The 12,782-nt window shown below is 44.8% G+C and overlaps 1 protein-coding gene across 1 annotated transcript in view; it reads right to left on the bottom strand.

Annotated features, from left to right (window-relative positions):
- Nucleotides 1-12,594, bottom strand: part of AK3 (adenylate kinase 3) — a 21,326-nt gene extending 8,732 nt beyond the window's left edge. The window contains exons 1-4 of the mRNA XM_032427521.1: nucleotides 12,388-12,594; nucleotides 4,490-4,609; nucleotides 3,364-3,536; nucleotides 2,702-2,820 (exon numbers count right to left, since the gene is read on the bottom strand). Of these exons, the coding sequence (XP_032283412.1) occupies nucleotides 2,702-2,820; nucleotides 3,364-3,536; nucleotides 4,490-4,609; nucleotides 12,388-12,538 (563 nt within the window). The 5' untranslated portion in view covers nucleotides 12,539-12,594. The remainder of the gene's footprint in view (nucleotides 1-2,701; nucleotides 2,821-3,363; nucleotides 3,537-4,489; nucleotides 4,610-12,387) is intronic.
- Nucleotides 12,595-12,782: the final 188 nt, after the last annotated feature.

Here is a 12,782-nt window from a genome sequence, read left to right as displayed (position 1 = left end):
CTCGCTGTCTCTCATATAAAAGAATAAAATCTTTGGGGAAAAAAAAAAGTTCTCAAATCAAGCCAGTGTCACAAGTGAGTTCATTACGGAGGGCACAAGCAGGCACCTTATACAATCCTAAAGCTGTCTCTTGGATGGACATTTGTCATTTTAATTTCTATGAAATAAACCCAGCTTCACCTATAGGTCCTCTAAAGAGTAAGAACATCGTACTGTTTGTTAACGCAAACCTAATCACTCTGTAAATGTCCTGCTGCTGAGTTTTAAAAAACAATACAACTGTCAGTATTGTAAAATAACAATGCTGATTACCACTGAAATTGTTGCGAATACCACTTTCAGTTTTGGGTTAAGTCCAGTCCTAGCTCTATGTGCAGGAGTTTCGAAGGAAAAGCTTCAATTGATGGCAAGAGGGAGCAAAAGCTAGAAGCCTAGAAAGACTAGGGTATCTCCTGGGGCGCCTGGCTGGCTCAGTAGGTTAAGCGTCTGCCTTCAGCTCAGGGTTCTGGGATCGAGTCCCACATCGGGCTCCCTGCTCAGTGGGGAGCCTGCTTCTCCCTCTCCCTCTGCCCCTCCCTCCCCCTGCTCATGCTCTTTCTCTCCAATAAATAAAATCTTAAAAAAAAAAAGACTAGGATAGACTAGAGTATCTCCTAAGATGGAACCCGGTTCATACGCTTCCTCTCTGCAGCCTTCCCAACTCCCCTCCCCACTTCTGGACAGAAGTAACCCCTATTTCTGCTGCATGAGGTGGTCAATAGCCTTGCAGTGTTCTTCTCAGCCCAGCAACAATGCGCTCTCCCTTCTGGTTACTTTTGAGTGATTAACAAAACCTCATTTGGGAAATAACACCTTCACCAAACTAAGTCTGTGAGATTTGGGTGGAACTCTCCCCACTCCCCAGCATGCAGGATGGACATGATCCGAGCGAATGGGTGCCGACTCCAGGACTGTTCCTGGCAAAGGGGCCCTCTTTTCTACTCTGTAGCTGAAGTGGTAAGAGACAAGCGGGGATGCTGGGGGGCTCACACAGGGCCAGCCCACCTGAGACTGAAGCCAGCATGGAAAAGTTGCTGAGCGTGACAGGCCTGAGGACGCTGTCTGAACACGTGGACCCAGGATCTACATTTGGACTTTAGTTAGAATAAATTCCCCTTTGCTGAATTTGGTGTGAATGAGGTTCCTGATTGACAGAAGCACACATCCCATTGTATGGAAACTATGATTTACCCAGCTCTCTGCCTCACCCACACAGAGCAGGTGCAATTTCTTGGGGCCTGGCCCTGACCCGTGAGGACCGGTGTCAGCAGAGTAAATAAAAACAGCAACTACCACTGAGTGATTTATTGGTGTCAGGGCTGTGGTAAGCCTCTATGTGGATTCTCTCAATCCCCTTTACAGCCCCATACAGTAGGTACTATTTAATACTGCTCTGACTTAACACATGACGAGTCTGTGGCACAAAGGTCGAATGAAGGCCGTGCCCAGGGCCACACACAGCTGGCCACCTGCAGAACCAAGCTCCTTCTACAAACCACGAAGTTACGGTAACAGCCGCTGCGGAAAGTGAATTGCCAACTCGCTTGTCATTTCACCCTCCAGAAAGTACTACTCTAGAACGTTTGGAGACTATGGCTTCAGGGGTCACCGCATGCATACCCCATTCCTCCACCACCAGTAGGAGCCAACGATGATACAGCGTTCACTATGTGCCAGACACACTTCCAGGAGTCACCCCTAAACGCACTCTTTTGACCCTGTATTCTTACCCCAGTTAAGCAAGAGGTTAAGAGCAGGTTAATCAACAACGAGCTGGGATTTGAACTCAGGCAGGATCCAGAATCTGCTCCAACCACAGCACTGGGCTGTCTGGACACTGAATCACTGTTCAGTGAATGTTACGAAGGCAAAGGGGATGCAGTCACTCCTCCGCGAGCAGACGGAAAGGCTGAGTAAGCAGAATGCACTGCGTCAAGTATTTATGCAGCATAGTTCCCGTATTTGTTGTGGGATATGAACTCCCTAACGAGCACACAAAACTGTTCAGATACAAGCTTTTAAAGACTCTTAGCCAAACGTGATCTGAGGGTAGGCTGCCATCTGAGGCTTCTGAGCATCCTCCAGCAGCACGGGTGGCGGGCATTGTCAGACTTGCCTCCCCAGCACCCACGGCTGCCCTCCCTCTACCTAACAGCAGACTTTGGGGGGCCTCCCTGCTCCAGGGGGTAGCCAACCAGCCTATTCCCTCCCAACCAGGAGCTGGTTCCAGAACGGGCCGTAACCTAGGCCTAAAACAGTTAGTGCAAGGCATTCCCTGACCAGAGTGGCTGTTCACGCTGGTGCCCCCTTCGTGACATGTGGGGCTTTTGTTCACTTGGGGGAAAGCTGATCACTCATCCTTCCACGAAAAAGGATGCCCCACCTGTTCCTGGCAACTGCGTGCAACTACGCTGGGAGACTGCGGACACAACCAACGCAGAGCTGAAAGAATGGCAAGACTCTGATCAAACCTAGCGGTGACTGAAGCCCAACCTACCTTCTGGAAGTGTCTGTTACACAAGCTCATACATCTCCTGTACTGTTTAAACCAATCTGAATCGGATCTTCTGGTATTTCGCATTTCAGCTATAAAGCATGGATAATCGAAAACTGACTTAGTGCTTCACCATGTAAGAGAAGTTCTGAAAAGCGACAAACTCACTGGTAATATTCCAGGACCGGCTGTGTTTGGACTTCGTAAGCCTTCAGCCTCTTGACAACGGTCTCTGGCTTGTCATCATCACGCTGAATGAGAGGCTCCCCGGTCAGGTCATCGATCCCCTAAACAGGAGTTACAAGAGGCTGGGATCAAACATCTTATCTTTGAAGCATATTTTTATGAGCAGTTAAGTGATTTTTAGACATCTCTATGCAAGCACCAAGCACAAAAGCGTGCTTTTAAGTAAACAGAATCAAATCCAAACTCAGATCATTGCAACGCAGAGCCCTGAGACCCCAGAGTCATCTCCAGGATCGGTCCTTAGAGTTAAAAGACTTCCTCAAAGCAGCCTCTCAATAATTTCATATATATACAAAATGACTCAGCGATAGCCTGGGAATCCCAATGGTAACCCCTAAATAAGCCACAGCGGTCACTAATCCTTCTTACCCCGAGTCCTCACACACTCCCCGGCACAGAGTAGGAAATCCGTAAATGGTTCTGAATGAGTAACAAACCCCCATCGTTCCCGTGGATTCCTTTACCAACAAGCTGAGTGCACTGGACTCGTCCACCGCACCACGTGACCAGGAGCAGGCGTCCTAACACTTACATTGGGGAGGGCAAGAGAGTCACAGACTGTCTGTGCCACCACGATGACTCACCACAGCTTTGGGAGGGTTGAATTCGATGTTGTAGACCCGGCCGCTGGCTGGATGAATCCAGCGAGCAGTGAGACGCTGCTTAATGACCTCAAAGGGCACGTTCAGATTAATCACTGTGTCTACCTGATAAGCTCTATCCAGGGCTTCTGCTTGTGGAAGTGTCCTTGGAAAACCTTTACAAATTAAAAAAAAAAAAAAGAATAAAGGGAGGTTGGGAGAGGGGAAGAAAGAAGAGAATTAATGAATGATGAACAATCTGAACAAAAGCAGTAATACCAGGAAGGCTGATCACAGCTGTAGGGCAACTGTGATGGTTGGTTAATTTTATGCGTCAACTTGACTGGACCCATGGGGCGCTTGGATACTGGTCAAACACTTTTTGGGGTGTGTCTGTGAGGCTGTTTTTGGGTGAGAGTGACATTTAAATCAGGAGACTGAGTAGAGCAGATTGTTCTCCCTGATGTGGGTGGGCCTCCCCTAATCCACAGAAGGCCTGGATAGACCGGAAGGGCTGACCCTCCCCCTAATAAGGGGGAGTTTCTTCTGCCTGATGGCCCTGGAGCTGAGACGCCTGCTCCTTCCTGCCTCGGACTCAAACGGAAGGAAGCCAGCTCCTCTTGGGTCTCGAGCCTGCTGGCCTTCAGACCGGAGCTTGACCACCCATCGGTTCTCCTGGGTCTTCACCCTGAAGATCTCGGGACCTGTCAGCCCCCATCATCCTGTGAGCCAATTCCTTAAAATAAATACCGCTCTCTCTCTTCAAAAACTAAAAATCAACCTTTCCTCAAGGTTCCTGCCACACTTCTGGCTGGAGAAAGTTTACAACTGATTGCAAATTATTTTCCACCCTTCCTTCCCCGTCCTCATAAAATATTCTGAAAGGAGGGTGAAGGAACGAGTCACATCTGAAGGGAGCATAGGAATCGTGCGGTCCACTTTTGTCTTTCTCCTCAGATGAAGAAGCAGGCCCAGAGAAGATGACTGGCCCAAGGCCTCAGGGTGGTGAATGGCGGCACTCAGCGCGACCCCCCGACCCCACACCAGATGTGTGTCCGTAGCCACGAAATGCTCATTCTCTGTCCATGCTCATCATTCTGGACAGCTGAAATGCTCTAACACCACTTACCATCCAATAGCCAGCTATACTGGGTGAGGTTTCTCAGCTCATGAAGGGCCAGCCGAGTCATGACATCATCTGGGATGAGCTTCCCTTGGTCAATGAAAGTCTTGGCTAACACACCAATTTCTACAGCAGAGGAGGGAGGGAAAAACCCATCAGCGAGCGTATTTGCTTTATCCCATTCCAGGCCCCTAGGAAACCACTAGCCTAGAGAGGACCTCCGGATAGCACCGTCATACGAAAATGTGCATTGTCAACTTTGGTGATAAAAACAGAAGTTACAAAATGATCTATACCTATTTCAAATTCTCCATTACGTAAAAATATATAAATGCAAATGTATAGATAGAAAAAATAATAGAAAGCTATTGACACCATGTGAACAGCAGTCGTCTCTGTGATAGAAGTGATTTTTTAATATATCTGCACTGTTCTGTATTTTGTAAATTTTCTATCAGAAAAAACACACAGAATACTAGAAATTATTATTATTATTTTTAAAGATTTTATTTATTTATTCATGAGAGAGAGAGAGAGAGAGGTAGAGGGAGAAGCAGGCTCCCAAGGAGCAGGGAGCCCGATGCGGGGCTCGATCCCAGGACCCTGGGATCATGACCTGAGCCGAAGGCAGACGCTTAACCATCTGAGCCACCCAGGCGCCCTAGAAATTATTTTCTTTTTTAAGTAGGAACTTGAAGTAGTCATTATTTATGAGTGGCTCAGTGTAAGTGCTTGCTATCATGTTACTGTACAGATTCTTCTAATCCTTTCAATAAAATAACCTGCTATAAAGGTGCACATCCTTAGTATGTGTGCACACCTCTCTGTCGCTTTGACCAGGCTCTGACCACTGCTCTGGGGAAGCAGAGGTCAGCCTCATCACCAGTGTTTGGGGAAAAAAATGTAAAAACTTGCACTGCTTCAAGGCTGAGTCCCTAAAACGTGGACTGGCCCCTTCGCTCACTTCTCACTCTTCAGACCATGTCCTCGGGTAAGCCCTCAACTAATGACATCAAATGGAATGAGAGGATTGGGCTCATTTTAAAAGTTCTTAATTTCATCAGTATTAGAATAGCATTAAGAAAAGATCATTTGATCTTGCCACTTCTGCTCAACATTGTATCAGAGATTCTAGCCAGGACACTTAGTCCAGAAAAAGAAATTAAAGGCATCCAGAAAGGAAGAAGTAAAACTATCTCTATATGCAGATGAGATGATCTTCTATATAGAAAATCCTAAAGAGTCCACTAAAAAACTGTTAGAACTAATGAGTTCAGCAAAGTTGCAAGATACAAGATTAATATACAAAAAAATTTAGCCTTGAACAGTCTGAAAATAAAATTAAGAAAACAATTCCATTCACAATTACATCAAAAAATACAAATATAAAACTTAGCAATACACTTTTAAAAAGAAGTGTAAAACGGACCATCTGAAAACTACATTGTTGAAAGAAATTAAAGACCTAACTAAATGGAGAAACATCTCATATTCACGGATTAGAAAAGTTAATATTAAGATGGAAATAGCCTCCAAAAATGACTAACAGATTTAATGCAGTCCTATCAAAATCCCAGCTGGTGTCTTTGCAGAAACTGAGAAACTGATCCTAAAAATCATATGGAAATGCAAGGGACCCAGAACAGCTGAAATAATCTTGAAAAAGAACAAAGTTGGAGGACACACACTTTGGATTTCAAAACAGCAATCAAGACTGTGCAGTAACAACAGACATATAGATTAACGGAACAGAATTGAGACTCCAGAAATAACCCCTCACATTTACCATCCATTGGTTTTCAATGAGGATACCAAGACAATTCCATGGGGGAAAGAACAGTCTTTTCAACAAATGGTGCTGGGACAACTGAATATCCAGACATAAGAGAATAAAGTTGGACCTCTACCTCACAGCAAATATAAAAATTAATATCAATCACAGACCTAAAGTTAAGAGCTAAAACTACAAAACTCTTAAAACATAGGCATAAATCCTCATGACTATTCATCAGGCAATGGTTTCTTAGACATGAAGCCAAAAGCATAATCAACAAAAGAAAAAATAGTGAGGGCGCTTAAGCATCTGCCTGTGGCTCAGGTCATGATCCCAGGGTCCTGGGATCGAGCCCCACATCGGGCTCCCTGCTCAGCGGGAAGCCTGCTTCTCCCTCTCTCACTCCCCCTGCTTGTGTTCCTGCTCTCGCTATCTCTGTCTCTGTCAAATAAATAAAATCTTTAAAAAAAAAAAAGAAAAAAACAGATGAATTGGATTCATTAAAATTAAAAACCTTTATGCTTCAAAGAACACAACAAAAGTGAAAAGACAATACACTGAATGGAAGAAAGTTTTTGTAAATCCTGTATCTGATAAGGAACTTGTATATAGAATATCTAAAGAATTCTTACAACAATAAAAGACATAATTCTTACACAATAAAAAGACAACCCATTTTTAAAAATGGGAAAAAGATCTGAATACAAAAAGCAGATATACAAGTGGGCAATAAGCACATGGAAAGATACTCAACATGACTAGTCATTAAGGAAATAGAAATGGAAACCACAATGAGATACCATTTCACACTCACTAGGACGACTATAATCAAAGAGACAGATAATATCAAGTGTTGGCAAGAATGTTGAGAAATGGAAACCATCCTCTATTGCTGGTAGGGTTTTAAATGCTGTAGCCAAATTGGAAAAATACTGTGGCAGTTTTCAAAATGTTAAAAAGAGTTAGCATCTTACCTAGCAATTGCATGCCATGCCAAGGTGTATACACACACACACATCCAAGAGAAATTAAAACAGACATCTACACAAAAACTTATACATGAGTGTTCAAAGCAACATTCACAATAGCCGAAAAGTGGAAACTCAAATGTCTGCCAAGTGATTAATGGATAAATAAAATGTGATATATCTATACAAAATTATATCATTCGGCCATAAAAAGAAATATTGATGTATGTTACAAAGTGTATGAACTTGAAGACAAGTCCACCAACTCATGAATGGATAAATAAAATCTGCTACATCCATTTGATGAAGTACCACTCAGCAATAAAACGGATGGAGAAGCAACACACACTACAACACGGGTGAACCTTGAAAACCTCACGCTAAGTGAAAGAAGCCAGACACAATGTTCAGAATAGGCAAATCAATAGAGGCAGAAAGTAGATCAGAGTTGCCAGGGGCTCAGATTGGGGGGTGGGGTGGGAGGGAGGGGGACAGGAGTGACTGCTAATGGGTATGAGGTCTCTTCGGGGGGTAATGAAAATGTTCTAAAATTGATTGTGTTAATGGTTGCACAACTCTGTGCATATACTAAAGTCCACTAAATTGTAAACTTTAGGGGTGACTGGGTGGCTCAGTCGTTAAGCAACTGCCTTCAGCTCAGGTCCTGATCCCAGAGTCCTGGGATCGAGCCCCGCATCGGGCTCCCTGCTCCGCGGGAAGCCTGCTTCTCCCTCTCCCATTCCCCCTGCTTGTGTTCCCTCTCTCGCTGTCTCTCTCTCTGTCAAATAAATAAATAAAATCTTAACTTTAAATGGGTAAAATATATGGTATATTAGATCTCAATAAAGCTGTTAAAAATGAGGCAATCCTTATCAAAAGCACTATTATGAAAGGTACAGAACAGTATTACAGTTTGCTGTCATTTGTGTAAGAAATAACAAACAAGGGAAGAACAGGTAAAGATTTGGTTGTATATACATGAAATAGCTCTAGAAGGATCTTTTCACTAAATGCCCTTTCACATTTTTTGGAATTCCAAACCATGTAAATATATTGCCTCTTACAAATTAGGGTTTTGGGGGTTTTTGCCATTACAAAAATAATTTGCCCTACCGTCAAAATCATTCTAATTAGGGGTGCCTATGCTGCACAGGTGTATATGATAAAAGTTTTGTCAGGGAATCTTGGCAGCTGACGGAGACTTTGAAGATCTTCTACTGAGTTCAGTTCCCCCAACTACAGATGAGCACAAAGGACACTCGAGAGGATCAGCCATCTAGTGCAGGGTTCTGTCTTTGAGAAACACTAAGCCACAAGGCAGTTTCTGAAACTTTGGGCAATCCCATGGCAACCTCACAATTTCTGCCACAGCTGGACTATTACTTACTGCATAACTTTCTTCAAAGCGACCCAGCTTCTCAAATTAACGAATTATCATGTTCATAAAAATAAAGGGTTGGTGTGTTTGTTGCTTTTCAAATATCCTTTGAAATAAATAGATTAAAAAACTGTGTCCACCTAAAATGATCTCCTGACCATCAACACTGCATCAGGGAAGGTGTCTACCTGGTGCTCGAGGAGATCTGGGTGTTCACCCTTGTCTCCCAGTAAATGCTGTTTGTAATTGAGCGAGTTCTGCAACCTCTCCTGCACTCAGTCGCTTATCTTTAAACCAGAGGGCTGGCCTAATGTCTAAGGGTCAGGCTCCAGCCTCTTGACTCCGGGGTCAGGGCTGGCCACCCTTACTCCACGTCTGCTCCTGCCAGCAGGGGGCCTCGTGTGTCCAGTGTCCTTGTCACATCCTCTGTGTTGATTTTAAACTTTAGCTAAAAAATACAGCTCCAGGTTACAAAACACAGCACCCTGATGAAATAGTGGTTTGAGAGTAAACTGGTGCCCTCCTTCCCAGCACTATTTGACAGGACCACGTTTATAGAAATTCCACGCTAAGGATTTCATATTGGAAGGAAATAAGCAGAGATGCTGCCAAGTGTTCATGCCATGGCATAACAGTACTTATTATAGCAAAGAATGGTTAACAACATAAATGTCCAATGATAGGAAAAGGTTAAAATTAAATATCATTTTCGGGGCACCTGGATGGTTCAGTCAGTGAAGCATCTGCCTTCAGCTCAGGTCATGATCCTGGGATTGAGTCCCTCATGGGGCTCTCTGCTTAGCAGGAAGTCTGCTTCTCCCTCTCACTCTGCCTGCCCCTCCCCCTGCTTGTGTGCACGCGCGCTCTCTCTCTCTCTGTCAAATAAATAAATAAATAAAATCTTTAAAAAAAATGTATAAATTAAAAAATTAAATATCATTTTTAAGACTGCCTCGTGGTGTGTGGACATGCTCCCAATAAGTGAGAAAAAAGGTATATGAGCAATCATTTAGAATGCAACAATTTTGCAAATACATACAGATGCAACAGAGTAAAAAACAAAGAAAAAAGCATATAAGGCACTAAAGGGTTAATTGTAATTGTTTCCGGGTGGTGGAATTATGAGGATTTTAATTCTCTTTTTTATATTCTCATGACATATTTTTCTTCCTTTATAATAAATATACTTTACTTTTAGTATCAAAAAACACGAAGCTGTAATTTTTAATAAAAGACTATACCTCTTTTTTGGCTCTGATCCTGTGGGAAATATCCAATCCCACTTAAAAAAAAAAAAAAGAGGGCGCCTGGGTGGCTCAGTTGGTTAAGCGACTGCCTTCGGCTCAGGTCATGATCCTGGAGTCCCTGGATCGAGTCCCGCATCGGGCTCCCTGCTCGGCAGGGAGTCTGCTTTGCCCTCTGACCCTATCCCCTCTCATGTGTTCTCTCTCATTCTCTCTCTCTCAAATAAATAAATAAAATCTTAAAAAAAAAAAAAGAGAAGAGAAAAATATTTATTGAGAATATATTCTTAGTCCTGAGATACAGAAGAACATCTGTAATAACAATCTCCTGACATCTCCCTAAGCTCCATTTTCTGTTTTCTTTGTTAAAGAACTGCTGTTTTTAAAGACCTTTTAAAGACGAGCAGGCACCTGAGGCGAGCTGGACTTTTTTCCAAGGGATGCTCCCACCTCTCCCTCCCGCCTCCCTTTCTCCACATGGAGCAAGAAAGAGAACAGTGGGCCTGTCCGGGGATGTTAAGGCTAAACAGAGCATTGTTTCTTAATTTTGAAAAAGTTTACTTCATTGGCTTTCAATTTAATTTTTTAAAAATGCTTTATGTTTTCACAAATCAGTGGAACCTTAACTCGCTGCCGAAAGTGTTCTTTCACCACACAGTGATACCTCACTGCTCGGTTATTTTTCAGAGAATCCCTTATGCATTCCTTACGCCTTCCCACTCTGGATAACCTTACCCCCACCAGGTGCCGGGTTGGAGGCTGTTCATTGTTACCTAACTACTTAAGTATGTTGCATCAAGAACATTTAGCAAGCAGGCCAAACAATTTAACCTTTTGAAGAAGTGTTAACTGACCACAAAACACTATACACTGTATGTTTCTTAAAAGATCAATGCTAGAAGAGAAAAACAAAAGCAGTCATTTGCCAGACTCGAGACAAACTAAAAACATCGAGGTGGTTCTTTTTTTCACTTACATTCTGAAACAACAGACAAAAACCCCACCTAGAAATGATCTAGGTTCAGCAAACAGATACCTATACAAGCATGAACAGAACGAGATGGATTTTTATGTTCTGATGTGGAAAAATATCCTAGATATAAAGTGAAAATACGCTGGTGCAGAATACATACATAGTATGATTGCGTACTACATAAAGTAAGGGCTAGATACGTGTGTATTTGTACACAAATACACATTTCTAAAAGAAAACACAAGGTCCTGTTCCCCAGTGAAGAACTGAACTGAGGCAGGGAAGGAGAGAGGGCTTTACTTTTCATTACACGTATTTCTGTCCTTTTTCCAATCCTTTTTTTACCTTGCGCAGGCATTACTTCTAAAATTTTTTAAAAAGGAGGTTCAAAATGAGTTCTGTTTTGGAAAATAAAGGTCAACACCTTTGAGGAAAAAAACCTCATCTTACTGTTGACTTTTTAAAAACAGCTTTCTTGGGGCCCTGGTTGGCTCAGTCGGTAGAGCGTGAGACTCTTGATCTCGGATCTCCCGGTGGTGAGTTCAAGTCCCACCATGGGTGTAGAAATTAGTTTAAGAAAAATATTTTAAAATCTTTTTTAGAAAAATTTAAAACAATAAAAAATAAAAACAGCTTTCTTTCTTTTTTTTTTTTTTTTAAAGATTTTTATTTATTTGACAGAGAGAGACACAGCGAGAGAGGGGAACACAAGCAGGGGGAGTGGGAGAGGGAGAAGCAGGCTTCCCGCTGAGCAGGGAGCCCGATGTGGGGCTCGATCCCAGGACCCTGGGATCATGACCCGAGCTGAAGGCAGACACCTAACGACTGAGCCACCCAGGCGCCCCAAAACAGCTTTCTTAAGATATAATTTGCTTAACATAAAATTCATCCATTGTAAAGTACAGAGTTTGTTGACTGGATTTGGTGCTGAGTTATAAGAATTTATATGGCATGAGAAACAAAACAGTCATTCAGATAACTATGCACAATAGCTTTCCTAAGAAATCTCTGGGGTATCAAAGATCTAAGCCAATTTTGTGATTGCAACGAGCACAAATAGCAGGCCTTCAGATTATGGGAGAAAGGGTCCACCCCTTTCTCAGGTTGAAATCCCAGAGTTCAACCAAAAAAAAACAACTAAAAAAAAGGAAGAGCAAACCCTTCAGGTCAAACTTCAGTTCTCCAGGTGGAAGGGCACGTGTTCCTAAGCGAGCAGCAGCGACTGGACCTGGACGTGCTTCTCAAACAAAGCCAAGCAGTTCATTTTAAACTTTGAACTTCGAACTGTCCTAACTCTCGAGTCTTTTCCCCCAGTAACCCGCCCAAAGCTGCCTCGGAGGCTGGAGCTTTCGGGGCGCAATTGCTCAGCTGCCTAAGGTCTCTCCCCTGGGCGGCGGGAGGGGGATGCCGCGTCCGCATCCCTGGTCCTGCATCCGGGAACCCGCATCCCGGGACCCGCACCCCCGACCCCGCATCCCGGGGCCCCACTTTCCCCAGATCCGCATCCCCGCCCGCAAATCCCGGCCCCGGCGACGGCGCACGCCACCCCTCCGGCCCCGGCTCCCACCTGTGCCCCGAAGCATGTTGTCTCGGAGCAGGTCCCCGCTGGAGAGGTGCTTCAGCGCGAAGTGTTTGGTGATGCGCGACGACACGGTGCCCTTGCCCGAGCCCGGCGCCCCCATGATCACCGCGCGCAGCAGCCGCGCGGACGCCCCCATGGCCGGAGGGAGCCGCCCGGGCGGCGCGCGCGGGGGTCTCCGGCCTGGCCGCGCGCTCGCCCGTGTGCGAGTTCTGGGCTGGCCGGCAGGCTGCGCCGCGCACAGAAGGCGGGCGCGGCGCCCAGGCGCTCCCGGAAGTGAGGCGACGGCCACTGCGGCCGCCCCGCCCGCCCCCGGCCGGCTCCGGCGCCAGCCCCGCGGCCACCCGGCGCCCCCTCCCCGCGCCCCGCCCCGCGCGCGCACG

Source organism: Phoca vitulina, unplaced genomic scaffold (genome assembly GCF_004348235.1).
Source record: "Phoca vitulina isolate PV1807 unplaced genomic scaffold, GSC_HSeal_1.0 scaffold37, whole genome shotgun sequence".
NCBI lineage: Eukaryota > Metazoa > Chordata > Mammalia > Carnivora > Phocidae > Phoca > Phoca vitulina.
This window is presented reverse-complemented; position numbering and strand designations above follow the sequence as displayed.